This window comes from Phyllostomus hastatus, unplaced genomic scaffold (assembly GCF_019186645.2).
Source record: "Phyllostomus hastatus isolate PE091 unplaced genomic scaffold, TTU_PhHast_1.1 phas_contig_210, whole genome shotgun sequence".
In the NCBI taxonomy this organism is placed as follows: Eukaryota; Metazoa; Chordata; class Mammalia; order Chiroptera; family Phyllostomidae; genus Phyllostomus; species Phyllostomus hastatus.
This window is the reverse complement of record NW_025333737.1, coordinates 14,096,219-14,121,813: the sequence shown is the minus strand read 5'-3', so window position 1 is coordinate 14,121,813 and position 25,595 is coordinate 14,096,219. Positions and strand designations below refer to the sequence as shown.

The 25,595-nt window shown below is 43.7% G+C and overlaps 1 protein-coding gene across 6 annotated transcripts in view; it reads right to left on the bottom strand.

Annotated features, from left to right (window-relative positions):
* The window catches only part of TEX2 (testis expressed 2), a 94,785-nt gene that overhangs the window by 31,033 nt on the left and 38,157 nt on the right, over nt 1-25,595 (bottom strand). For all 6 annotated transcript variants that reach the window (XM_045836056.1, XM_045836061.1, XM_045836057.1 and 3 more), the window contains 4 exons: nt 23,110-24,772; nt 10,803-11,003; nt 9,519-9,858; nt 8,076-8,323 (listed from right to left, as the gene is read on the bottom strand). In XM_045836056.1, the coding sequence (XP_045692012.1) occupies nt 8,076-8,323; nt 9,519-9,858; nt 10,803-11,003; nt 23,110-24,747 (2,427 nt within the window). In that variant the 5' untranslated portion in view covers nt 24,748-24,772. The remainder of the gene's footprint in view (nt 1-8,075; nt 8,324-9,518; nt 9,859-10,802; nt 11,004-23,109; nt 24,773-25,595) is intronic.

Below are 25,595 nucleotides of genomic sequence, written 5' to 3'. Positions count from 1 at the left end.
GTCCACACAGCTCAGCCCAGCGTGGCTCACTTCTGCTACTGTGATCTGAAGCCTCTCCTTCGTTTCCCTGTCCCCAGCTTTAATAGGTGTGCTCTTAAAATCACCGGAACTCATGTCATGGTTATCTTTCCTGCACAAAGTCAAGAACCCACACCTTCCAGACCATGCTGGGGCAGACCCAACTGTGTCCTGGTCCCCTTCTGGTGGCAGTGTAAAAAATAATACATGTTGATCATTCCATTTCAGAAGACAGTGTTCCACCTTGCTTTTAATGGCTGGAGAATATTCTGTCTGTGCTTTTCTCATGCTGTAATGTTTTTTCATATTAACCAAGACATTCCTACCACTGGGTCCTGGACGGAGGAGGAGAGGTCTGTGATCAGTGCACACTCAGTCAGGCCGCAAACTGTACCTGTTACATGGAATCACTCTTCTGTCTGTCTGATCCCCCAAGGGGATCTGGCCCAGCTTTTCTGGGGTTATTGCTCTAAGTCACGTCAGATTATCTCTGTAGATGTCTCAGCAAACACTCAGCCAAGGACAAGGCTCTCCTCCCCTGGGAAGTTCAGGCAGGCCATAGCTGCTGCCCACGCAGGGCTCCGCAGGGCTCCCTCAGATGTGCAGGTACAGGGGAGAATAGGTTACTCTTTCCCTTCACAAGTGGGAGAGCCTACCCTTTATTAACCTTCCTTTATAATCCTAATTATTCACAGGAAATAGGTTTAGCAAAAAGGCAAGCAACAAAGACTATTTCACAATTTATGTCCAAGCCAAAGGCATATGATGTGGAAACAAATTTCTGAAATAACTGACAAGCAGGTTGCTTTTTCAGAGTTCCTTTTTTTAATTTGGGCTTCTCTCCACAGACTCACTGGGAATAAAAAAAATCCAAGAGCAGCAAAAACATTGAGACTGCATCAAAGCAACTTTATGAACAAAATTTGGACTCAACAGGCTGCTAGAAGGAACTCACTTCCAATGAATGCCATTTAACAATAAAGAACTTAAAGAATTAATGTTCATACATCTCCTAATATTGCTGTTTGGCTACAGGAAGGAATGTGAGAAGATTACCCACTTTACCATTTCAACTACATTCGTACATTTCCAAAGGGCAACTTTCTGAAAATGGCTTCCAGGAAGCAGTTTGGAGAGGTCGACGGTCCAAAGGTGAAGAAGGTTGTCATAACTGAGGAGCTCTTGGGATATATTTTATTAAAAACTAACCTCCAAAGTAAAGTAGTACAGATTTACTTAATGTTGTGATGCAACCTTTCCTATCACAAAATGACCAGGAGGCTCAGTGCCGCTGATGCTAAGGTCAGGTCGCACAGAATCTGGTGCCACTCGAGGGTTTCACAAAGGCCGCTTGGTCCAGGAGGGGGCTCAGCACCCCCAGGGCTATTAGCTATTTCCCTGGTTATAAAAACAATGCATCTTCACTGCAGAAAACCACCCATAATCCCACTACCCAGATACAATTAGTTAAAAACATTTTTACTATATTTCCTTTCAGTCTTTTTAATATACCTATACATACATACTTTTAAAGAATACAGAACTTCTTAAAAAAACAAAATTGGCTTTGACTGGCATGGTTTTGTATCCTTTTTATGTGTAACTTCATTAAGATATATATAACTCGAGTATCATACAATTCACCCATCTGAAGAGTACAATCAGTAGTTTTTAGTATATTCACGGAGTTGTGAAGCCATCACCATAATCAATTTTAGAATATTTCCAGAGAAACCCCATTATCCATTAGCAGTCACTCCCCACTTCTCCCCAACTCGATGCCTACCCACCACCATCACCGTCAGCCCAAGGCAACCAACTACTCATATGTCTCGATGAACCTGCCTATTCTGGACATTTCACATAAATGTGTAGGGGTCTTTTTGTGTGTGACTGACTTTTTTCGCTAGGCATGTTTTCAGGGTTTTTCCATGCTGTGGCATCTATCAGTACACAACTCCTTTCAATTGCAGAGTGGTACACACATACCACTGTATCCATTCATCAACTGATGGGCAGGCACCTCAGCCATTTCCCGATTTCGGCTATTGTGAATAATACTGCTGTGAATATTAGCATACAAGTGTTTGTATGGACACAGGTTCTCATTTTGCTTGGACATATACTGTACCTAGGACTGAAACTGCTGGACCTTATAACTCTACATTTAACATTTTGAGGAACCACCGAAGTGTGTCCCACAGCAGCTGCATCCAGCTCCACTCCTACCAGTGTCGTGTGGAGGTTCTAGTTCCTCCACGTCCTCGATAACACTTATGTCTTTTTACTCTAGCCATCCACGTGGCTGTGAAGTGGTATCTCATTATGTGTGGTTTTTTTTTATTGTATTGTCATTCAATTACAGTTGCCCCTACTTTTCCCTCATTACCCTCCCCTGCCCTGCCCACCCCACTTCACATTTCCTTGATGGTTAATGACTGACTATTTTCTCATATATTTATTGGTCATTTGTGTATCTTCTTTGGGGAAGTGTCTATTCAGATCCTTTATTCACTTCTTAATTGGGTTACTTACTTTTTTATTACTGAGTTGTAAGAGTCCTTTATATATTCCAGGTACTAGACCCTTAGCGGATGTGTGATTTGCAAATATTTTCTCCCTTTGTGGGTTGTCTTTTCACTTTCTTGATGGTATTATTTACATCACAAAAGTTTTTAATTTTGATAAAGTCCAACTTGTCTATTTTTTCTTTAGTTTTGTGCATTCTTGGTATCTTATCAAAGAAAGCTTTGCCTAACCCCAAATCACAGAGATTTATTCCTGTCTTTTCCTCTAAAAGTTTTATAGATTTAGCTTTTACACTGAGGTCTACCATCCATTCTGAGTTCACTTCTGTATACGGAGGGAGGTAGGGGCCCAACTTCATTCTTTGCCATGTGGATGGCCATTGTTCCAGCGCCATTTGTTGAAGAGACTATTCCTTCACCCGCTGAAATGTGTTGGCACCTTTGTCTACACCCTTTTTAAAATTTATTTTTAAATTGTATATATACCTTCATATTTGTTACTTATTATATAAGAAGCACTTTTTGACATTTAAATGTTTGAAAGCTGACTCTGAGGGAAGGAAAGGGGAAGCCTTAGAAAACCACTCTGCCAGTTAAGATTTCCTGGTTCCTGTTGGATTCCTACTTGTTTCGTCAGGTTCTCATCTCCTGATAACCCCAAGCAGGGAATGTCGTAGGATCCACTTATCACTAACAGGATAATTAGTGCAACTGGTTCTAATGAAGACAGGCCTCTCCAAACCTGAGGCAGCCTACCTTATCTCTAAACATTTCTTAAAACCCTCCATCGAAAAGGAAGTACCTGACAGGATTTGAAGACTGGAGTCTTGCGCCTGGAAGACAGGCACGCCGCTGCCTGCCCCCCCCCCGCCCCAGTGGTCCCCAGCCCCCACCCACAACCCCCCACCGCAGGCCCCTGCCAGGCACATAGAACCAGCAGCCTCTGGGCCGCACAACCCTGAGCAAATCTGCAGGCAGCTCTGTGGGGTGTCCCTTCCTGAGGCCCCACATTAGGGCTGATACTGATCCACCTTTAAACATTTTTTACAAGTTCCCTTATTTTCTTGTTTTCTGAATTACTATTTAAATCTCCTCCCACAAACCAAGCAGACTACACCTCGACAAGGTGATAAAGCTCCACGTCTCCTCGGCCAGCCTCCCGGTCTCTCTCACTGAGCTGGAGGTTACACTGCCTGGGGAGAGAGACGAGGGTGCCGAGGTCAAAGGGGTGTGGAGACTTCAGAAGCTGGCACGGCCTGTGGTTGTGGGACAAAGAAGAGTCGCAGGGACAAGTCAGGGGTCAGCGGCTGGTCTCCAGCCACTCCACATCAGCAGAACCCAGACCTTCCTCCCCAAACAGTGGTGCTCTACAACTCAAACGTTGAGCTCTAAAGTGATTTCAATATGCAGCGCCCCATGAACATGTTTTTAATTATTATGGGTAAAAGTAACCACCAAAAGTACTTTAGCACTGTTGAATACAAATCTAGTCTACATTTACAAATTATATTCCTGGTGTTTCCCACACTGGTTTGGCTCCTAAGCACCAGTATCATTCACCTCCTTGTGTAGTTTAGCATTAGCTGCCATTAGACCCAGAGCCCTCAGGGTAAAAGATGCTTTGACGGTGGCTGGTGAGAGGCAGCAGCAGGTGGGGGTGGGGAGGGGGGAAGCTGGGGCAAAGGCTGACCTGTGCCCCAAGCTCCCTCTATGAAAGAGGCCCCGCTATCCCGGATGGTGGCCAACACTGAGGAAGTGATAGTATAAGTTGAAGAGATGTCAAAGGTTCCTTTGAGTCCCTCTTGGATTCATGATACCAGAGGCAATATGGACCCTAAGAAATAAGGTCCTGGCCTGGTCTTCGGCAGGAGGAATGAGCACTAATGACACATCTAAGAGGTTCGCACCTGGCGAGACTGGGGCGAAACAGGCACTCTTATTACCGGTGGGAATGAACAACAGTGTAGCCCTTATGGAGCGGAACTCGGCACTACCGAACAGAACTACACATTCATTACCTGCTGATTCAGCAGTCCCACTTCTAAGATGCCCCCTTGAAGATACACCCCCGACAACACAAGAAGACTCACGCACAAAGTTCTTCATCACAGCATGGTTTATAACGACAAAATACTGGAAACAGTCTAGATAATCATACAAAAAAGAGCGAATACACTAGGAAACTGCTGCACAATGGAGTAAGTACTTTGCAGCTGTTTAAAGGGGAGGGGGAGATAGCTATGAACTGAAGTGGGGTCGATTTCCAGAACGTACTGCTAAGGGGGAAAAAAAAAAGCGAAGTTCGAAAGAGTAGCCATGGTAGGCTACCCTTTGAGTAAGACAGAATTGTAAATAAACCCAGAAAGCATAAACCAGAGACTAAGGAGATCGGTTCACGGCAGGGGTGAGTGGGAATGGCATGGAGGAAGAGAAGGAGGGTTGGGGAGATGGCCCTTTTCTGAGTGTGTCTTTGTACAGCTCTGATTACTGGAGTCAAGTTAGTGTTTCACATGCACACAATATGGAAATGAAATCAAGGATGAGGGGAAGGTCCTTATTTGCTCAAACTGCATAATTAGTAAGAAATAAAACTAGAAAGAACTATCCCCACTCACGAAGGAAAGCGTGAGAATAAAATAGTGCTAAGATATTTTATATTCCACACATTCTTCTAAGAATCCGCTATTCCCTCAGTGAGAAGTGGAATCCCTGCCCTTCTCCTTGAACCTGGGAGGGCTTTTGTGACCGCTTTGACTAACAGAGCATGATGGAAGTGACATCATTTTACTTCTGAGACTAGGTCCTAAAAGACTGTACAGTCTCCACTTGGCTCTTACTCCAGGGCCGCTTGCCTTGGAACCCAGTCACCATGCTGCAGGAAGCCAGGCCACCTGGGGAAGAACTGAGGCCCCCGGCCCCCAGCCCTCAGCCGCAGCTGAGTTCCCATCCAAGGACAAGCGTCTCCTTGCCAGCCGTGCGAGCGAGCCACCTGGGAAGCAGATCCTCCTGCTCCCCGTCCAGCCTGACACTGTGTGGAGCAGAGAGAAGCCTTCATTGCCAAGCTTGGCCAAACTACAAATTTGTGAGCAAAATAAGTATTGTTTTTAGCCACCACTTTTGGGGCTGTTTGTTACTAGCCATAGATAACTAAAACACACACCTGTGCCTTATTCAGGACCCTCTCAACTACCAGATCACCCGAGAGCCAGGACGTAATCCACACAAGCTCCAGGCAGGCCACGCAGGTGCAGGAGCCCAGCACTAAAACTCACACGATTTCTTCAAAGGCTCTTCTTTCAAAGACAGTTATCTCTGTTCACATAATTCCAGCTCTCGGGTTTCCTAGCCCATGCAGATTAGAATCACTAGACTAATGAGGGTGGGGGTAGGAGATGGGGGTAAGTGCTCAAGGAAAAGCCAGCTAGAGAAACACCCACCCACACCAGCCACCTGACAACCTAGACGAATGCTGCAGAGTCTGCAATCTGGGCAGGCTTTCTGACCTCAGGAGCCCTGTATGACAATAGGCCAGGATTTCCATTTGTGTACTGAATCTTTATCAAGAACAGATTAAATTGTTCCTGCCTGCTCTGCCTAAGGGGGCCAGGAGTAAGATGTGCTTTTTGAATGTGCATCAAACTTAGGAGAGGACGACAAATGTTTGCTGGAAAGGGGGTTTATACTAGAAATCCACCCCTATCCCCAGCACCGCTGGGTTGAGAGGCCAGCCTGGTGGCCATCATGGTCTCCCAGACCCCAGTGATTACACAGAGATTCAAAAGGCACACGGAACACGTACGGAGGAAACAATGTTCTAAAACCTGTTTGTTTTCATTTCAGGAACTCTTTTTAAAAAGCAAGCTTTTTTGGTAGATAATTTTCTTACATCAGTACACAATTCTCCTCTTAATTTTCCTGAGTCTGATGAGTCCAGGTGGCTGACAGCCCAGGGAGAAAGGGAATTTAGGGGAGGGGGAGTCATCCTGATAAATCGGTCATTTGCAGGACAGTTTCGTACTAACCCACTCTAACCCAGGGACAGGTCTACTTCCCAGTCTTGATGGTAACTTCGGGCAGAGAGCGGAAGCAGTGGGCCAGCCAAGGCCTGTGGTCTTTTTCTTGCCCGGATAAAGTAGTTTACACGAGGACAGCCCACACTGAAGAGGCTCAGCAAGATGAATAAAGACGAAAGGCATGAAGAGGAAGGCAGCAAATGCTTCCTGTTAAGAACAGAAATATGATCCCTACCAGGTCAATCACTTAAGTAACTGAACAGGGAAAACAGGCCTCACGCTCCACAGATGGGCGGCTGTGTCTCAGAACACCAGTGGAAGTGGTGGCAGGGGCCTCAGGTCAAGCACAGTGTTAGAATGGCCCACCCAGACGGTGGCCGCGGTTCTGGGGGGTCTCAGGGTCGCACATCAGGCTTCACATGTGCCACCGGAGCAACTGTGAAGCTGAGCTGCCTAACTTCTGTGAGCCCAAACAGAGAGAGCACCGTCTAGTTTGGAAGACTGCTCAAAGGGTCAGAGTCATTCTATTAAAGAGCATAACAAAGCCTGCCACATGGTAGTGTATATTATTTATCTTAATCACAGATGGTCTTGAGTCAATGTCTAGATCGGTACGCTTTGGAAATAGCGATGGTGGTAAATCTTCAGAAGCCCTGGGCATAGCTAAGGAGTCTGGGAATTTGAGAATACAATGGTTATTGAGGAATTAGACCTCTGTTACTAACAGTTTTGTGAACTTCCCTGCTGATCACCCAGGTTGCTCCTGTAAAACACTGGCTGGGTCTCTCACACCCCACATCAAATTCATCAGCAAACCCAGTCAGCTCCCCCACAACACATGCCCCAAAAGCAGCCCCTTCTCATCCCCTGCTGTTACCACCTTAATCGCAGCCCCATTCTCCGCTGTCATCACCGCCTCCCACCCGTTCTTTTCCTCCCACAGCCCGTTCTCCAGGGAGAGCCACTTACCTTTTACAGCTTAGATCAGATCAATGTTACCTCTTGCTCCAAACCCTCTGGGGCTCCCATACACCCTGGAACTGACCCAACGAGGCCTCGTTGTCCCTTGCTCACTGTCACCCACGCTGTCTTGTTCTCATTGCAGCTGCTTGACTACGCCAACCACACACCCGGCTTCAAGGCCTCTGCGCTTGCTGGCTCCCCACCTGAAATGCTCCTTCCTCACATACCACCATGGCTCACTTCCTCACTTTGGTCAGGTCTTTGCCCAAATGTCACCTCCTCAAAGAGGCCCTCCTGGACCACTGGTCTAATAATAGAAGTTCTGGCCACTTTCTATCCTCCTGTACTTGGCTTTATTTTAATTCTTATCACCACCTGTTATTTGTTTCTTGCTCTCTCCCTGACCAGAGGACAAGCTCCCTGAGGGCAGGGCCCTCTCTGCCTGGTGTCCCCGACGCCTAGAAGAGGGCCTGGTACACAAGAAGTGCTTGTGTACGAAGAAAGGAGTTTAACTGGAGGAGCAGAAAAGCCAGAGCCTGGCAGCCAACATTACCTTTTTTCCAGCCGTGGGGCTGCTCTCTGCACTCTGCACAGGGCTCCTCTGGGGACTTCGGTTCTCTTGGGGGACACACCTGGCCATGTACACGTTGTAATCCAGAAGCATCTTCTGCCGCACGCTGCCTACCAGCTCCTTCTGCTTCGGCTGGGACATAATCTCTTCCACGCTGCCTTTGCTGCTGCTGCGACTGTGGGTCAGGTGCCCCGAGGGACTGCTGTGTCTGCTGTGTGAGGGCAAAACGCCTGCAGCGGAGAAGTGAGGGCTGTTAATACACACCAAGAAAAGGACTGCAAAGTCATGAAATGCAGAGCCAATGCCACTGGGTCACGTTGAGAAAAGCAGCTAAAATGCTATAAAATGACTATTGAGAAACTATTTATAAGGTCATTTCCCACCTGGAAAATACCTCCAATAATAGATAATTTTTTAGAACAGTTTCTACTCCTCCCTAACAATTCAGGGTAATGGGAGCCACGAAATACACTGGCAGGCACCTCCTTCCCTTTTCCTGGTGATCTTTTAGGGTCAGAAAAGCACCGACACACCCCCAGGGGCCAGGAGGAAGTGGTCAGAAAGGTCACTGTAATTCAAAACGTGCCATCTTCCATTCAGCAAGTTTCTTATCAAGAACTTTTCTGGGCCAATTCCACATCAAAAAGAATGAGACGTAGTCCCTGGCCTTGAACTTGGGGACCTAGGCAAATAAATCACAATTTTCTGTAACAAGCACTGTAGCTAGAGCACAACTAAAGGACGTCTAGAGCAGGAAGAAGGGAGTACCACCTCTGCCCAAGAGACCCAGGACTGACTTCTGCAGGTAGTGGGACGACCTCTGGACTGCCTCTGAAGAAACGGTGCGTACTGTCCTGGCCCAGGAGGGGAAGAGCATTCCAGGGAGAGGACAGCATTTATAAGAAGCAGTGACAGGTCACAGTAAAGTTAGTGAAGTTCTATGCAGAGGCCATAGGGCACAGGGACAGGAATGAGCAGAGGCCAGGGCTGTGGATTAAATGCAGTAAGTTGGAAAGCCAGAGGACCCTGCATTTCCGTAGTGATCCTGCATTTTCTTGGGGGACATAATTGGGGCCAAGGGCTTGACACCCCTAAATCTTTATTATAAATAGAGTTCTGCTGCTGCTGCTGCTGCTGCTGCTGCTTCTCTCAGAAGAGTCACAATATGTAAAAATAAATATAATCCTAAGGAACCGGCAAAGGCAAAACACATACACCTGCAAATGGTTCCATCACTGGTTGAATGCTTCAGTATAAAGGGCTGCAGTGATGAGCCTAAAAGGTAAATGATTCATGAGAACACACCTCGAGTGGCAGACAGACAGCCATCAATTCAGAATGGGCTTCCTTCCTTCCTACCTGGGAATCTCAATTCTCGTACAGGACCTTTAAAAATACATAAGCATTTAGCACACGTGTCCTTACCTGGTTTACTTCCAGAGACACCAGGTGGCTTCTTGATTTCCGACTTCAGCTTAGATGCCAGAACAAATCTCCTAAACCACTCCTCTTTTTCTCGGCCAGTTCTCCCAAAGAGATACAATATCTGATCTCGCTGGCCAGATCTTGTTCCCTCCTGAGGATGGGGTGGCTTCTTAGGGTCCTCGCTTCCCAGGTCTTTCTCTGCTGGTGGCTTTTCTTCAGAAGTCTCTTTATCAGTCTGGGCCTTGGACATAAAGTCATCTTGTCGACCAAGCTCGATGCAAATGGGATACTTTTTATTCCAGATTCGTTTTCGAGCCAAACTTTTAGGTACAAGATAAATCTACAGAGAAAGGGAAATGATGATTTACATACTAAATTAAGAATGTGCTACATTGTGCATTAAAATATGCAGAGCACAAATGCAAACTTCATAGTATTTTTGACTAAAACGATGAATGTGAAATAATTACCACCTGTCTATTACATGACTATAGAAACTGGAATAAATTTTAGAAATGATTTGTTATTCTTCGAAGTTACTCCAGAAAGTAGATGTTTAAAAATTTTTAAAGAGTTACAAGTATCTATAATTTTCAGGTAATAATAGCACAACAACTATTTAGTGGATCTTCATCTACTAAGTTTGGACATCAACTGAGTTTAATGACCCTGGGCCAAACGTAAGCTGGGAGGAAAACAGGAATTTATAAAACTAAATCTAGATGGAAAGCTCAAGTTTATTACTCTCAAGTTAAGAATAAATTTATACTAAACCTATTTTAAATATTTTTGTTATTTTGGAGAAACTTAAAGGTCATTCACAAGAGTCATAAGAACAGAGAACCTATAGTTTTTTGGAATAACAATTTACATTTCTCAAGAAACACAAGTATATAATGTTTTAATCAAAATGTAGTTATTTTGTATATCTATAACTTTCACATTTATAGAGACTTCATTAGTTATTATCCTATCATCAACACACACATCACTTTTCACTTGGCTGAAAAAAGTTTACTCTCAAAGTGTAGTCCTCGGACCAGCAGCATGGGTATCACACCTGGTAGTTCAAAAATGCAGATTCTCAGGCCCCACTCAGAATTACAGCCTGCATTTAAAATGATGCTCAGGAGATTCATATGCACATTAACATTTGAAAGGTTCTACTCTAAATTACACTAATACTATCAACACACACACACACAATCTTTTTAGGGAAAAAATATAGTAACAAAACTAAGATGCTTTTCATTCATCAAAATTTCCAAAATTACTTGGGCTCACCTTGCTGTCTGAGAGGTCGTAGATTTTCTGGCTGATATAGGTGACCTCTGGCTTTGTTTCATTGTAGCTTGCCCTCCTGGATATATTTTTATTGGGCTTTGAAAGTCTTAAGGTCTCACCCTCAAGTCGAACAAACACTGAATGTGTCAAAGTCGCATGGTAAGTTTCTGGATCATAGTTGTAAATTTCATTCATCCATCCCTGAAGGGGAAGAACTTGCATTAATAAAATCAGAATAAACACACATTGGATTTGATATGAAAATGATGACCACTGTATCTGGAATACTGAAACCAAACGTGATTATGACTCAAGTGTCAGTTTATTGATGACTAGCGGTTGCTAAGACAAGTGCTGAGCTTGAAGGATAATCAGTGCTGAGGAGCAATTTGGTATGTTTTTGACAACTAAAAAGGTGAATTTGGGGGACAATGTCTATTGTCCTAAATAAAAGATTCTTTTCCTTTTTTAAAGTTGACAAGCAAATCAGAAAACTCGAAAGCTTTGTTCATGTAAACAGAGCAAGTCTTTTGCCCTGACCTCTTATGCCAGGGGAGGGGCCTTCCTATGTAGCCAGACACTCCCTCTTCTCAGCCTGCTTACTAATAAGCTTTGAAACTTCACAAACCATACTAGCTCATGCTACCATTCCAGGACCCAGAAAATACCTACTACTCCATTTCTACCTCACTAAAATCATGCTGTAAAGCAGATCATCGGGAATTAGGCATTAAATAAATCATAGATATGATCAATATGTCCAAAATCAAAGGTATAACTCAAAGGTATAGCTCTGGTGTGGGTCAGTGGGGTGGGCGTAGTCTGCAAATCAAAAGGTCACCTGGTTGATTCCCAGTCAGGGCACATGCCTGGGTTTGCGGGCCAGGTCCCCAGCTGGGGGCATGTGAGAGGCAACCAATAGATGTTTCTCTGAAACATCAATATTTCTCTCCCTCTCTGTCTCTCTCCCTTCCTCTCCCTCTAAAAATAAATAAATGAAAATCTTTTAAAAAATCAAAGGCAAATAGTAACTTAAGTAAAATTGTGCTCCAGGGTTCCCCACCCCCAATCAACATAAATGCACTTATACATTGATTTGGGGGCTGGATAAAAGAAGGGCTTAGCCAAAAAGCATATATACATAACACAGAGACGCACAACAGTGTGTGGACAGCCAGAGGGAAAGGGGGCGGGGGCCAGATGGAGGCGGGCAACGTGGGGGGAGTGCAGAAAGAGAGTTGGCCAGGGGCGATGGGTGCACCGTGCAGTGCAGATGATGCTTTAGTGAGGTTGTACACTTGAACCCTGTCTGCTTTTGTGAACCAATGTCACCCCAATAAATTCCATTAAAAATAATTTTAAAAATAATTTAAATTATTGTCCAAACACAAAAACAGAGGTCTGAATGTGCATTTCCTAAAATATAAGATACATTCCTAGCATACTTGGGTCTCAAGAATGCAGCAGAGTGAGAAGGACCAGCAGTGCATAGCAAACTGCAACCCTGACCAGATTAGAGCAGATTCTCTCAAAAGGAACACTATATTTCTGAATTTATGTCAATGTTCTGTAAGAGGTGCTTACATATTTTATTACTATGATATCATTTGCCTATTTTCTATAAGGTCATCTTTCATTTTCTTATTGACTTCTAAACATTCTTTATACATCATGGATACCAAATGTTTGCATTTACAAATTTTATTCTACTGGTTGTCTTTTAATCATATACTAGCTCACAACTTCTCCTTCATGAATTTTATTATGAGGATGTTACATATACGTTCGAATCTGTTATTTTTATAAATTTAATAACTCTCGAAAAAATAAAAGAGCAGATATACTGAAGTGTATGAGCGGCACACACAGGCCCGACACAGCACAAAAGTGTGCTGACGCTAACCTCGTAGCTGTAATCAACACCCACCACTGAAGACTCTGCCTGCCCCCCAGTACTTTTTCAGATGACACGGGTAGCCCAGATCTCTTTAAAAGAAGTTCTCTAGGGAATTTTAATTAATCTCTTCCCATCCACCCACCAATCCCCATTCTTTAAATGACTTTCTGATGAGCAGAGAAACACTAACGATCAATGCACTGGAGTTGAGACTGATTCTTTTCGAGGGATAGCCACTTCCACAGTGAGTACTCGACCTCACACTCAAGTCTGGAGGGCCTCTTGCAAATGAGGAGTCCTCAGATTACTCTTTACTCATTTATCCATTCATGAAAACATAAGTTGAATCTCTCTACAGACCAAGTCATGTGCCAGGAGTTGGAACAAAGCTTAAAAACAGGACAGCATTCTTTACCCAAACCAGTAGAGAATGAAGCTTTCATTTCACCATCTTACGATATCACTAGAGCAACCATAAAAAATTTGTCACAAAGAGTACCCTGAGTGTATTATGGAAATAAAACTAGACAAATGTATTTCTTTGTCTTGGGAGGCATGTGTGAAATTTATGAGTTAATTATATAAATTTATACACACATACACACACATACGTATTTCAAAACTGTTGACTCAGTAAGCAGTAGCCATGGGAAGACGGTGTGATCTAGGTGTTTGCATAGAAACAGCAGTGATCAGAGCGATGAACCGAAAAAGGGAACAAGCAATACGGAGCACAGGGGGCCTGAAGTGGACTGTACTGCCATGGGGTCAGTTTGGTGGCTCTGTGTGGCTAAGTGCCAAAGTAAGTACATTTTTGGTTCACAGTTTTTTGTCTTTTTCTTTAGTATGTTATCATGATGAAGCACATTCACTGACTTTCAAAGCTGAACCAGTCTTGCATCCTTGGGGAAATCACGTACTGGCCGTGATGTGCTGGAGGTGGATCCACCTGCTCATGGGAGCCGATTCTACACAGTCTTTTTCAGACTATAAGACGCACCCCCCGCCCCCGCCGCAATTGGGGAGGAATAATGGCTGTTGGTGCTGCTGTTGAGTTCCGTTTACATTTACATTGGTGAAATATTATGTTATTTATGTTATTAAATATTTTAGCACATTTTTTGCTTCAAAATTTCCCCCCCATTTTCCTCCTCTAAAACCTAGGTGTGTCTTATGGTCTGAAAAATGCGGTAAGTCCTCCCAAGTGCACATGCAGTGACTTGGTAACTTGTAATTGACCGTGGTGAGAGTTCTTACACCATGGAAATTGGTGAACAGTACAAAGAGGGCTTCCAGCCCATCCCAGGCAGCCGGTTTACCAGCACAACACTGTTGTTATCCTTCTCATACATTGCTAATTCGATTTGCTAACACTTTGTTCATTTTCCCTCTTGAGGGACATGCTGCTCACACCATGACATCCTCCACGCTGACAGTACTCCACTGAGGCATGACCTGCACACGGCAAAGGAACGATTCCTACAAGCATGATTTAAAAAATACTGATATTCATACTCGTAATAATACTATAGCTGACACCTACTCTCATTTTATGATCCAGGCACCTCAATGTACATGATCTCCTTTCCTCCTGACAACTCCCTACAATTTTGTAAGTGAGGAAAGTAGTGAGAAAGGTTAAGTGATTTGCCTAGAGAGTGGTTTCAAAAAAGAGAAAGTGGTCTAGAATGTGGAAACCAAGTCCACCAGACCCCGAGGTCCAGGCCCCCACTGCCGCTCCACAGCACGGACCCACCACCTCCAGCCCGGCTGACACCTGGTCGTCTCTCAGGTCACGGCAAAGATGACACTGCTTCCGGGAAGCTGCCCTGATCACCGAGGTTACTCTCCTCCTACCCCTGCATCTGTTAACTGCCTGGTTTACTTAACCACAAAGTCTACAAGACAATCAGTTGTAACGAGTGTTTGTCAACTGAGTACGTAAGTATAGCATAATTCAGAGGGCAGCTGTGAGGGTTAAACAAAAGTTGTATGTAAAATTCACGTAAGTAGCACAGGCTGGCATGCCCTTCACGGCCTGGAAGTACAGTTGCAGGTGCCTAGGTGGAGACAAGCAAAAGAATGAGCTGAGACCCTACTGAGTGCAGGGAACTGTAAAGGTTCCTTTGAAGTAGACAGCTTACTTACTGTTCAGGAAAAATCAAGTTATACTTACACAAAACAGCAGAGGTGAAGAAAATAAGTAACCTCAGAAAGAATCTTAAGAGTAGAACATGTTAAAGCTTTTCAGAACAGAAACTGAATAAGCTATATCTTACAGAGCAGGGAGAGATGTGTTGACTGGAACCCAGGTTTCCTACACCCCTTGTAGGGCTTTTTCCAGAACACTACACGCTCTCACAGGAAACCTGAAGACACTCACGGGGCTGCTACTTAACCCACACTGACGAGGCGTCCAGGACGCAGACTGGCCTTTGGGAGGCTCGGGCCAAGAGGTTCCCAGGCATGGCTCTTGAGTCCCTCTCCTGTCCCCCTGACCTAACTGACCCACAACTCCTACTGACCCAAGCCAGGCTGCCCTTGCAGACAGCAATTTTCCAATGTAAACCCTAATTACCTTTTCTACTATCAATCAGCCAATTTTTTCCCTGGGCTAAACCAACTCCCTGGTAAGCTGCACATGGAATTTCCAGACCTAAGTGGTTAAACATGACATGCTGAGGGCAGTGCAGCAACCCCAAGGCATTCACCCTGTTCCTTATATAATGCCCAACCTCCAGTGCTCAGTTGTTCTCAAATTCTTAACTCTGAATTTCTTCTTCTTCTTTTTTTTTTAAAGATTTTACTTATTTATTTTTAGAGAAGGGAAGGGAGAGAGAAAGAGAGGGAAAGAAACATCAATGTGTGGTTGCCTCTCACATGCCCTGTACTGGGGACCTGGCCCGCAACCCAGGCATGTGCCCTGACTGAGAATCAAACCAGCAACCCTTGGGTTCGCAGGCCAGTGCTCAGTCCACCGAGCCACACCATCCAGCACTTAACTCTGAATTTCTTACTAAGATATTACTCCAACTTTATTTTGTTATGGACATGGGAGTGGGTATAGATACAGCATATAGTTAGCAACTCATTGCATTTCAACTACAAAACTCAGAGATGTTCTCAACCCACACTAAAGCGACCCAGACAAGCCTTGTTTCTTTCCGAAGCTGGAACTGTTAAAATGGAGACAGTGCATGCCACTGAGGGACAATGACCACAGACAGCCAGGCTGCAGCTGTCTGGCCCACAGACTGGTCCTGTGATCCCATTTGTAAAAGGTCAGGGTTTTTTCTTCAGTTCTCTGGTGGATTTAGGAGCCATGTCTGGCAGGAATTACAAAATACTATCTATAAAGGGACTAATTTAATACTCAGAAAGATTAAAAGCTACAATTAACCTTTTGAAAATAATAAAGTCTGGAAGAACTACTACCGGGCTCTCTTGCAGTTACAGTGCCAATCAGGAGGTCAAGGCCAATGCTCTCTTGGTTAGCCTGATACGGAGCTGACAGGAGAAAGACACCGGCCCTCTGGCCTGAGGAAGTGACGGGTATTTCTATCTTCAGTGCTTGGGGTACCTGGCTGACACCCTGCTGTCACACGGCTGCACTGGCACATGAGGCTGCCTGACACTCAGATTCCCCACGCTGATCCTTCCACTAGTCCATCACGGAGGGGTGCAATCCCAAACAGAAGAAAAGACCCAGCACCTGCCTGAGGCCTCTGCTGCTGAAAATTATCTCTAAAGCAGACAAAAAAGGTGACTTCTTTTCTTTGTCCCCCAAGCTACAACATAAGCAGGGTTTTCTTTTTACCAGCAACAAACCCTTTTTGATGTGTTTATTTGAAGGTTTAGACTGGAGTCACTAGTTAAAACATGGTATCATAGATCATGGAGTTAGAGAATATGGCAGCAACAGTCTACTAAACTTTCCAGAAATTTAGATTCAACTTTGGTTTTTCCCACAAAAGACAGACCTTCAGACATGCAGAATTCATACTATGAATGAGAGCATCAAGTAAATAGTCGACATTCAAAATAAACGGTGCCTGAAGACACCATCAGTAATAAAGAAACAATTAAGTCCTTTAAGGGAGGGAAGCACCAGCATCAATATCATCGACATCCTCCAATTGCCTGTTTCAAGGTCACCTTCAGAGCCATGTCACCAGAGGCACTGGAGTCAGCGCTAAAGCCACAGACTCTGCCTGTGCCTAGGAAAATGGCCTTTTCCCAGCTCCTCCCACCCTTCAGGCAGCGTCTCCCCAATTCCGGTGACTACAGAGCTCTTTCAGTAATGCAATGGCGAACAGTAAAGGTGAGAGAAAACAAGCATTCAAATTAGACAGAAAACAATATGATCTCTGATGAACCACTGAAATAATCAAGGTGTGATTTACCTTACTACACAATAAGCACTAGGCCATATTAACAAGGGTTTAAATTATAAGACAATAAACAGATTAGCAAGCAAATCAATTAGTAGTCTCCGAACTTTTTAAATCATAGTAAAACACTTTTTCAGTATGCACCCATAACATATACATTTACTTATAAATTATGCACATGTTCTAATACAAAACAGCTTTTATAAAAAGTAAAAGAAGAAATCAAGAGATGAACTAATTAGCCTTTTTGCTAATTTTTAGTTTTTTCTTCCTGATAGTTTTGTACTATCTTCACCTGACACCTCAAGGTACACTATACGTACTTAAGGCAAAGCTCACTGTTAATGATAACAAATACAAATCCTTATTCCAAACAGTGTTGGTAATTTCAAAGGATATAGGCCAAAGCTCAATATATGGTGACCTATATGTTGAATATTGGGCGACTTATGTACATTAGATAGCAAGAGTAAAATACATACGAACAGAAACTTCAGTATTTTCTCCTTGCGCAGTGCCTTCAACGCCCGTTTCGGAAACCACTGAAAGCAGCAACAGACTGAAACAGAGGTCACAGCAGAAGCTCGGGCAGCAGCAACCCCCACATGCGCGTGCCCTGGGGCTGTCTTGCTTATAACGTCCCAGCCTTTGGCGGTACAGCAACCTTCTTAAAGGTTAGTTATTGTATAATGAGAATAGTCTTTGATGGACTTAGGTCCATCACCTAAATAAAATATCTTAATATCTTAAATAAAAATTTTAGAGATGAAAAGATATCTAGAGTTGATTTTTTTTCATGATTAATACCTTACTCTTCCAAAAAAACACGATGAGAAACCTCAGACCCACAATGCCCGTGACCTCTCTCCTCCTCTACAGACGACACCCTGGACAAAAAGCAAAGGTGGTCCTGGAGTCCCTAGCTGGAACTCAGGATGCATTTTCCCACAGAGACAATGCTATGCACTTTAGTTACATGTTGGCGGACTAGAATTAGAGTTCAGCCATGCAGTAAGTCAATAAGCTGAGTAGAAAATTGGCAAATTGTTGGTAATTGTTGAAGGTGGGGTGTTGGGTTGCATGGGGGTTCGTTATACTATCTCTATACTTTTGTGCTTACTTGAAATTCCCTACAATAAAAAGTTAAAAAAATAAAAGTTCAGGAGTGCCTGCTTGTTTGTGAGAACGCCTGCATCTCACCTGATAAACTTCTCTGGCCATGAAGGGGCGCTGGAAAACAGCCAAGTTTATATAAGCTATGCATAAAAACTCAAGTGACCCATTACAGGGGTGGGGCATTTTCAATTAAGTACAACATAGAAATACTTTTTTATTTATTGTACACATTGTACTGAGGGTTGCAGGAGACAAACCAAAGTCAACCCAAGCCTCTTTTGGCTGTATGTAATGAGGCTGTTTTCTCCTTAAGATGCGCTCACTCTGATTTCTTAAAAAAAGAATTTGCATGAAATTGAGATTAAATGTACATGTTTTAAAACTATCCCTCTATTAGATATCTAAATGTGAAATAACCTAAGAAAAAAAGGTTCTCCAAAATTTGTTTCTATTAGTCGTACAATGGAGTAAATGTAATTTTAGCCAACCTGCTGGGCCATATCTTTAAAAAGAGAGAGATCATCAATCTGGAAACTGATGCCCTACTGCTGTGCCCTGCAGGTGGTTTATAAGTCTGAGATAAAGAAGTTACTCATGAATATAATTCAGAACTGCATGAGTCATACACACAAACATAAATCCAAGAATCTTATGGAATCTTCAGGAAGCTTCTCATTACCAGCATGTGGAAATACTAGTGTGCAGAAATGGCACTGAATTAAGACTACTCCTGGTCAGGGGGCAAGTACATTCCTGGAGAAGGAACACCCAACTTGCCTAAGAGTGCTCAGCAAAATCAAACACCTCAAGTGCAATACGCTGACTCTAAATGCCCCATTCTCCCCATGCCCAAATTCACACTCTTCCCAGGGTCCCCAGCCCAGAGTAGCTAACTAATCACCCAAAATAAAGCCCCCCAGAAGGTTGCCACCCAGGGGGTGTTGCTCACAGTGATGCCCATGGACTCCCCCTGACTTTCACATGTTCATGTCACTTTGTGTCCAACACCTGTGGTGACCTTTTTCCTATTGCCGCTTTACATTACTATGGAGGCCCAAACATTAAGAACAAGCAGGCTTTAAAGAAGGTTCTAAGAGTTCTTCAATGGACTTTGTAACAGCTCTTTGGCCTTGCGGAAGCTTTGACTATTTCTGTTCCAGACAGTATGGCTTGATCAGCAGGGTTCAGAGCAGGAGACGATGCAGTACCATGCGGCCTAACCAACCACACGCCAGTCTCTGAGCATAGCTCCTGCGTGGCTGCAAATCGGTCTTTTCAGTCCCCCCACTGCTCCCATACTCATCACTAGTTGCAGTGTCATTTTAAAAGACAAATGTCTGCAGTTTGGATGGAATAATAAAATCACCCAGATAAAATACGGAGATGCTTTACTTTTCTCTTCCCTTTCTTCATCATGTAGTCACATTGAGGAATACTGCAATGTTCCTTGAATTGTTTCAGGAGCCAATAAAGGAACCAGACTCTCGGTCCAGGCTGCAAAAACTGCCTGCTCCATCAATGAGAATTTAGATGGCTCAGAGGTTTAAAAACACGTGGTCTAAATAGTCCTCAGGCACCAAGCTCCCTGCCTGAAAGGTTCATAGGCTCTCAGGCAGTCTGCCTAGGGCACAAAGTCTGCAGGGTCACCGCCAAGAGGCTGGGCCTCTGCACTAGACGTCTTTATTACAGGCTGGCTTTATAGCATCCTTTCTCAGTGCAGTTTCTAAAAAAAATTAAAATTTAGTTTTTTTTAAGTTGTTAAAAAGTTTCCAAACTTGCCCTCAAGAACTACACCATTATGTCCTCTATAAACACCAACTACATAGAATCAGATGTACAGAATATAATTCGAAACAGCTGACTAACCTCCCAAATCAAGCTATTTAAAAAAAAAATAGCTCTCTGGATTCACACTAGAAACACGTCCACAGATCTGCTCAAAGTCCGATTTCACTAAACTTTTCTTATCGCAACATTTGGGTCCCAAATTTAACGCCAACACTGCTAACTGTTTTTGAGTGTCATGTTTTTAAAATGGTTTCCAAGACTGTGACCTCCTACTCGGTAAAATTAAGACCAAAGAACATTTGCATTTGAAATCTCTGGCTTGCGACATACAGCCCACCCTTCTAATCTGCAGCAGTGTCCCTTGTAAACATAAGGAATGTATTTAGTCAGGTTTCTAAAACAGCCCTGAACACCAAACGAAAGACCTCAAGTGAAAATGTACTTTCCCTCATTAGTACTGAAGCCATTCTAAACAAGTTATGATTAAGAATGAAAAACAATGACCAAAATAATCAATCAGAATTGTTCAAACATCAATCAGGAAGGATACTCATAAAACAGCCTAAGGCAATTGGCTTGGATTACAAATGTCAATACATGACACAGAAGTATTTGTTCTCTACAGGGGAAATTCAAATACATTTATCCAAGCACTGAGAGCAAAACACCTTCCTTAAAAAGTCCTGTATGGCTCCACCATTCACCAGCTGTGTGACCTTGGGCAAGTACCTTAACCTCCCTGTGCCTCCATTTCCTCCTGACCACTACTGTAACTGAAAAGGGTTGTGGCAGGGATTAAATGAGATAATGCACTCAGCCCACAGCGGGTGCTCCACGTCACAGTGCTGCCTTTACTGTTTCAATGATAGGACCAAAACAACCACAATGTGCCGTAACATTAAATCCTGTTCCATTGGCATTCTCTGCAGTCAGTAAATTCTTGACATGTATCAGCGATTGGAGTCAACAGTGATGATTTTAAAATCTTCCCTGAACAATTAAATACCCAAACCAGTTTACAATGAATGCCATAGTCAGTCATTAGGCACTGGAGTTAAAGATAAGTACCATTTTTCTTTGCTAAAGTTATCAGTAACTTAGAGGGCATGTAATTTAGGTAGTCACAGCACCACGCTACCAAAAAAGCTTAGCAACCATGCATAATGAATCACTTTGCTTCACTTCAAGCATTAATACTAAGCTTAAGTGTGTCACATCCTCAAGATTCAGCACCAGCTTCTCTTTAAAAAGGAACAGTGTCATAACACATTGCCATGTGAAAGAAACAAAAGGGGTAGGCTGCAAAATATATGATCCCATTAAATCAAACAAAAAGAATGCACGAGCATGTATGATATATATACTCGTACATGCAGAAATTTAATAAAAATAAAACAGGATATACACCAAATCATTAACTATAGTTCTCTCCCGCCAGCGTGATAAAGAACAAATTTTCTCTTTGGCTTTCCTGTGTTTTGTAAACACTGCCATGTATTTATTTTGAATAAGGTAAAATATTTATGAAATTAAAAACAAAACAAACAGTATTTTAGAACCTGAGGGCTCTTCCCCTTGTTTTGTTTGTTTTGCAATAACAGATATGGTGTCATTTTTTTAGCATTCTTATTTAAATCAAGTGGAGGAAAACCTATTAACCAAGACACCAACCAAGCTCTGACTATCAAAAAAAACATCAAGCATTGGCAAGGATGTGAAGATGGAAAAACTAGAACCCTTACGCATTGTTGGTGGGAATCTAAATGGTGAAGCTATTATTAAAACAGTATGGCAGTTCCTCAAAAAAACACAAAAAACAGAATTACCATAAGATGCTGCAATCCCACCTGGGTATATAGCCAAAAAAATTAGAAGCAGGGTCTTGAAGAGGTATTTGTACACCCACGTTCATGGCATTATTTGCCAGAGCTAAAACATGGAAGCAACCCAAGTGTCCATTTACAGATGAATGGAGAAGCAAAAATGTAGTATATACATACAACAGAGTGCTACTCAGCCTTAAAACAATAAAATTCTGCAATATGCTATAACATGGATGTACCCTGAGGACACTATGCCAAGCAAAATAAGCCAGTCACAAAAAGACAAAGACTGTATGGTTCCACTTCTATGACATACTCAGAGTAGTCAAAAAAAAAAAAAGCCCCCCAAAAAACAAAAAGTAGAACTGACTGCTAAGGGCTCAGGAAAGGAAAGAATGAGGAGTTATTGTTTAATGGGCATAAAGTTTCACTTTTACAGGATAAAAAGGGTTATGGGGGTAGACTCACAACTATGTGAGTGTGTTTAATACAATGAACTATACACGTGAAAATGGTTAAGATGGTCAATTTTACATTATGTGTATTTTACCACAATATTAAAAAACTATATATAAAAAATGTGTATATGTGCCTATGACTTAAAAACTATGAGCTATAATTGTACTTTTCTATCATGTATATTATTTAACATGTAAAATAGCTAGAAATTTTTAAATATACAAAAGTATAAATAGAAGTTCTCATATTTCCTTCCTGAGCCCTAATGGTACCCCTCAGGAGCTCTGACTCTGAGATCGGACATGCACGAAAGGTGATGTCTCTTTCCCACTGTGCCCACTCTTTCCCTCAGCCCACGTCCCACTGTGCGCAGAGAAGAGAGCCCGCAGCGGCCAACCACTGGCGTTAATTGGCCTTCTCTTCCTCCTTTCCTCCTCTTGCATTCGGGAGTATTTACCCTTTCTCCAGGACCTCAAGAATGTTTAATCCTAACAGAGTCAGTTATAAAAGATCCTCAGCAAGGAGCAAATCCCTGGAAAGTTTAGGGAGAGGTTGACCTATTAGGAGCTGGATGTAAATGCTACTTTCTAGGGCCAGGGAGATCCTTGAAACACTATTGGGTGAAGCAGCAAAATCTGAACTACAATGAGGTTTGCTTGATAGTCTCTTGGGTGCCTGGAGAATGAAGAGATCCCAAAGTCTTCCAAACACTGCTTATGCAAAAACCTGCGACAACAAACTCAATGGGCTGCAAAAATGGAGTCGAGTCTAAAACAAGACCGTTTGTGAGCTAACACGCGCACTGGCCAGCTGCTGAGGAGGGGTGTGCTCACCTTCAGTATTTCTGGTTCTTTGATATCCAGAGATCTTGTGTTCCAGTGTTGTTGATTTTTATGTAGTCTGTGGTATTTATGAGCACTTGGTGGTATAAAAAACCAAATCATGCAAACTGCAGTCATGAATCCCAGGCCGATACCCAGAAAGAGTCCGTTCACGTAATGGGGGAGGGGGAGGATGAGGTACGCATAGACACACAGTATAAAGAAGCCCAACGTCTTCACGGGTAACTCCTGGTGCTGCACGGCCGAGTCCCCCTCTTCATCACTGTCAAGAGCGAGGCCACCATCCTCCAGCTCCTCTGGCTTGGGAGGTGTATCTCGGAGCTTATCAACTTTACCTTCGCCCTCCATTTCCAAATCAAACTCCTCCGTATACAATTCACAAAACTCTTCATCTTCTTTGCTCACTAAGGCAGACAAAGAACATTTCTCAAGGACTAGAGAACTTGTCTTTAGGCCTAAATCCTTCAGACTGCTCACCTGGGAACTCTTCAGTTCCACCTCTTTTGGGGGCTCACCGGTGGACTTTGGGTGGTCACTTCTGGGGATGCTGGGATCACTCCCGTCACCATCCCCCTCGGAATCACACTCCTCTTCCTTGATGCTGTAGTTGTGATTGCTTTCCAAGTGACCGTTCAAGCTGGACAGATTGGAGAGTTCTGAAGCACTTGAAGATAAGGCTTTGGGCCTATGGCTGCCACTTTCTTCCCCTATAATTTTGCTAAGGAGCTGAAAAGGCTCATATATGACTTCTGAAAGGCGTCGCTTAGTGTCTTCGATTTTTGCCTCCATTTCGGGCACTTTAAAAAAGGAGCGTGTATCGGAGGGAGAAGTCAGTGGGGAAGAAGGTGCGGTTTTGGAATCGCCACCTGTGTTTCGTGGCTGGGTAAACTGCTTGAACAGGTGTAAATTCAGCTTGGAATCAGGCGGTTTATAGGACACGGTATCCGACTCCTGCCGGGAGGTGTCTGTGGACAGAGACTTGACCAATGTCTTCATCAAGTGCCTGTGCCTTGCGGGGTGTGGGAGTTCTTTTGGCTCCACCTCGGTCGACAGGGACTTCACAAGGCTCATGAAGGGTTTCGCGCTGGAAAGGGCGGAGGACGAGGCACTGGACGAGAGGACGGGAGACTTGGAAGGAGAGGACAATGGGGAGGAAGAACTGGTCTTCTGCTCGGAAAGGGATGACACACTGGGAGAGCTAGCTAAGGGTCCTGATGAAGATGACCCTGGGGACAGAGCCAATGGCACTGTACTTAATACTTGTGCTGCCAGAGGAGGGGCCTCCAACAGCTTTACAGTGTTCTCCGAAACGGGCAAAACAGCAGGGGACCCGGACAGTCCGTCTGCCAGGATGAGCTGGGAGGCAGAGCCAGAGGGGTCATGGCCACCCCGAGGTTCAAGATAGAGGTCTTCCTTGGCTTCAAGCCCCGTTACAATGCTTTGGTCGTCCAGCCCCTCCTCAAGATACCCCCGGAACTCCTCCTCCTCTTCCTCCTCCTCCTCCCCGGATGCCGAGAAGTGGATGGCAATAGTGTCTCGGGACACGGACCTCTGCACATGCACTCTGGGGGCTGATGGTTTTGGCATGTCAATGGTTTTTTCGGCATGGCGACCATTCAGACTTGTCATTGCCGGCTTCACAAGGGCTTAGGCTCTGTGAAAACAACAAGAAAACCAGAAGTCAGAAAGTGGTTTCTCCATAGGAGACACTGTCATGTGCAGACAGGAGCACAGATGAAGTTCACTTCTGAACGGTGATTATGCCTTTACTTGGCAGATGGCCACTGCTTTTCACTTGAGCAGGTCTGATGGCTCAGTCTGCACCAGATACATTCCAGTCAGGCATTCTCTTGTATGAGCAAACTACAAACCAGTGTTTCAAGGTGCCGTACAATCTGTCTTACTTCACATCTAAGCAACTGTCTCCTCCCTCTTAACTAGCTCATTTCTATCAGCAATGCCATATTTCAAGGTTTGAAATACCTGAACAATATACAGTTAGCAGCATTACTTCAGAAGTCCAACAGGATGAAATGCAGCATCCTAGGGATTTTGAGACTCTTGGAACGAAAAATTCACCAGTGGTTCTCTAACTATAAAAAGCTAACCCAGGATGGTTAGTGCTTCCAATGCAATTTCCACATTGGTCCTAACAATTATTTGGCTTGTATCTCCCACCAACACATACTATCTTGCCACTGCCAATAAGTAGCAAAGTACACAAGACTGGAAAGGGAAATCTGTAAACTAATTACTATGGCCTGTTGGCCCCTTTGTTCTTCAAATGGTGAATACCATTCAGCCAAAGAATTCAGGAAGCCACATGGCTATGTTCTGAGGCTTCAGGAACAAGCAAACTTAAACTGAATCTAAGAATCAAGGGGCAGGAAAGTGAAGAATCAATGCTGTAACCCTCCCCAACAGAGAACTATGCTAAGGGCTATGGTGAGAGACAAGGAAGCCATGCTTTCTGTCCT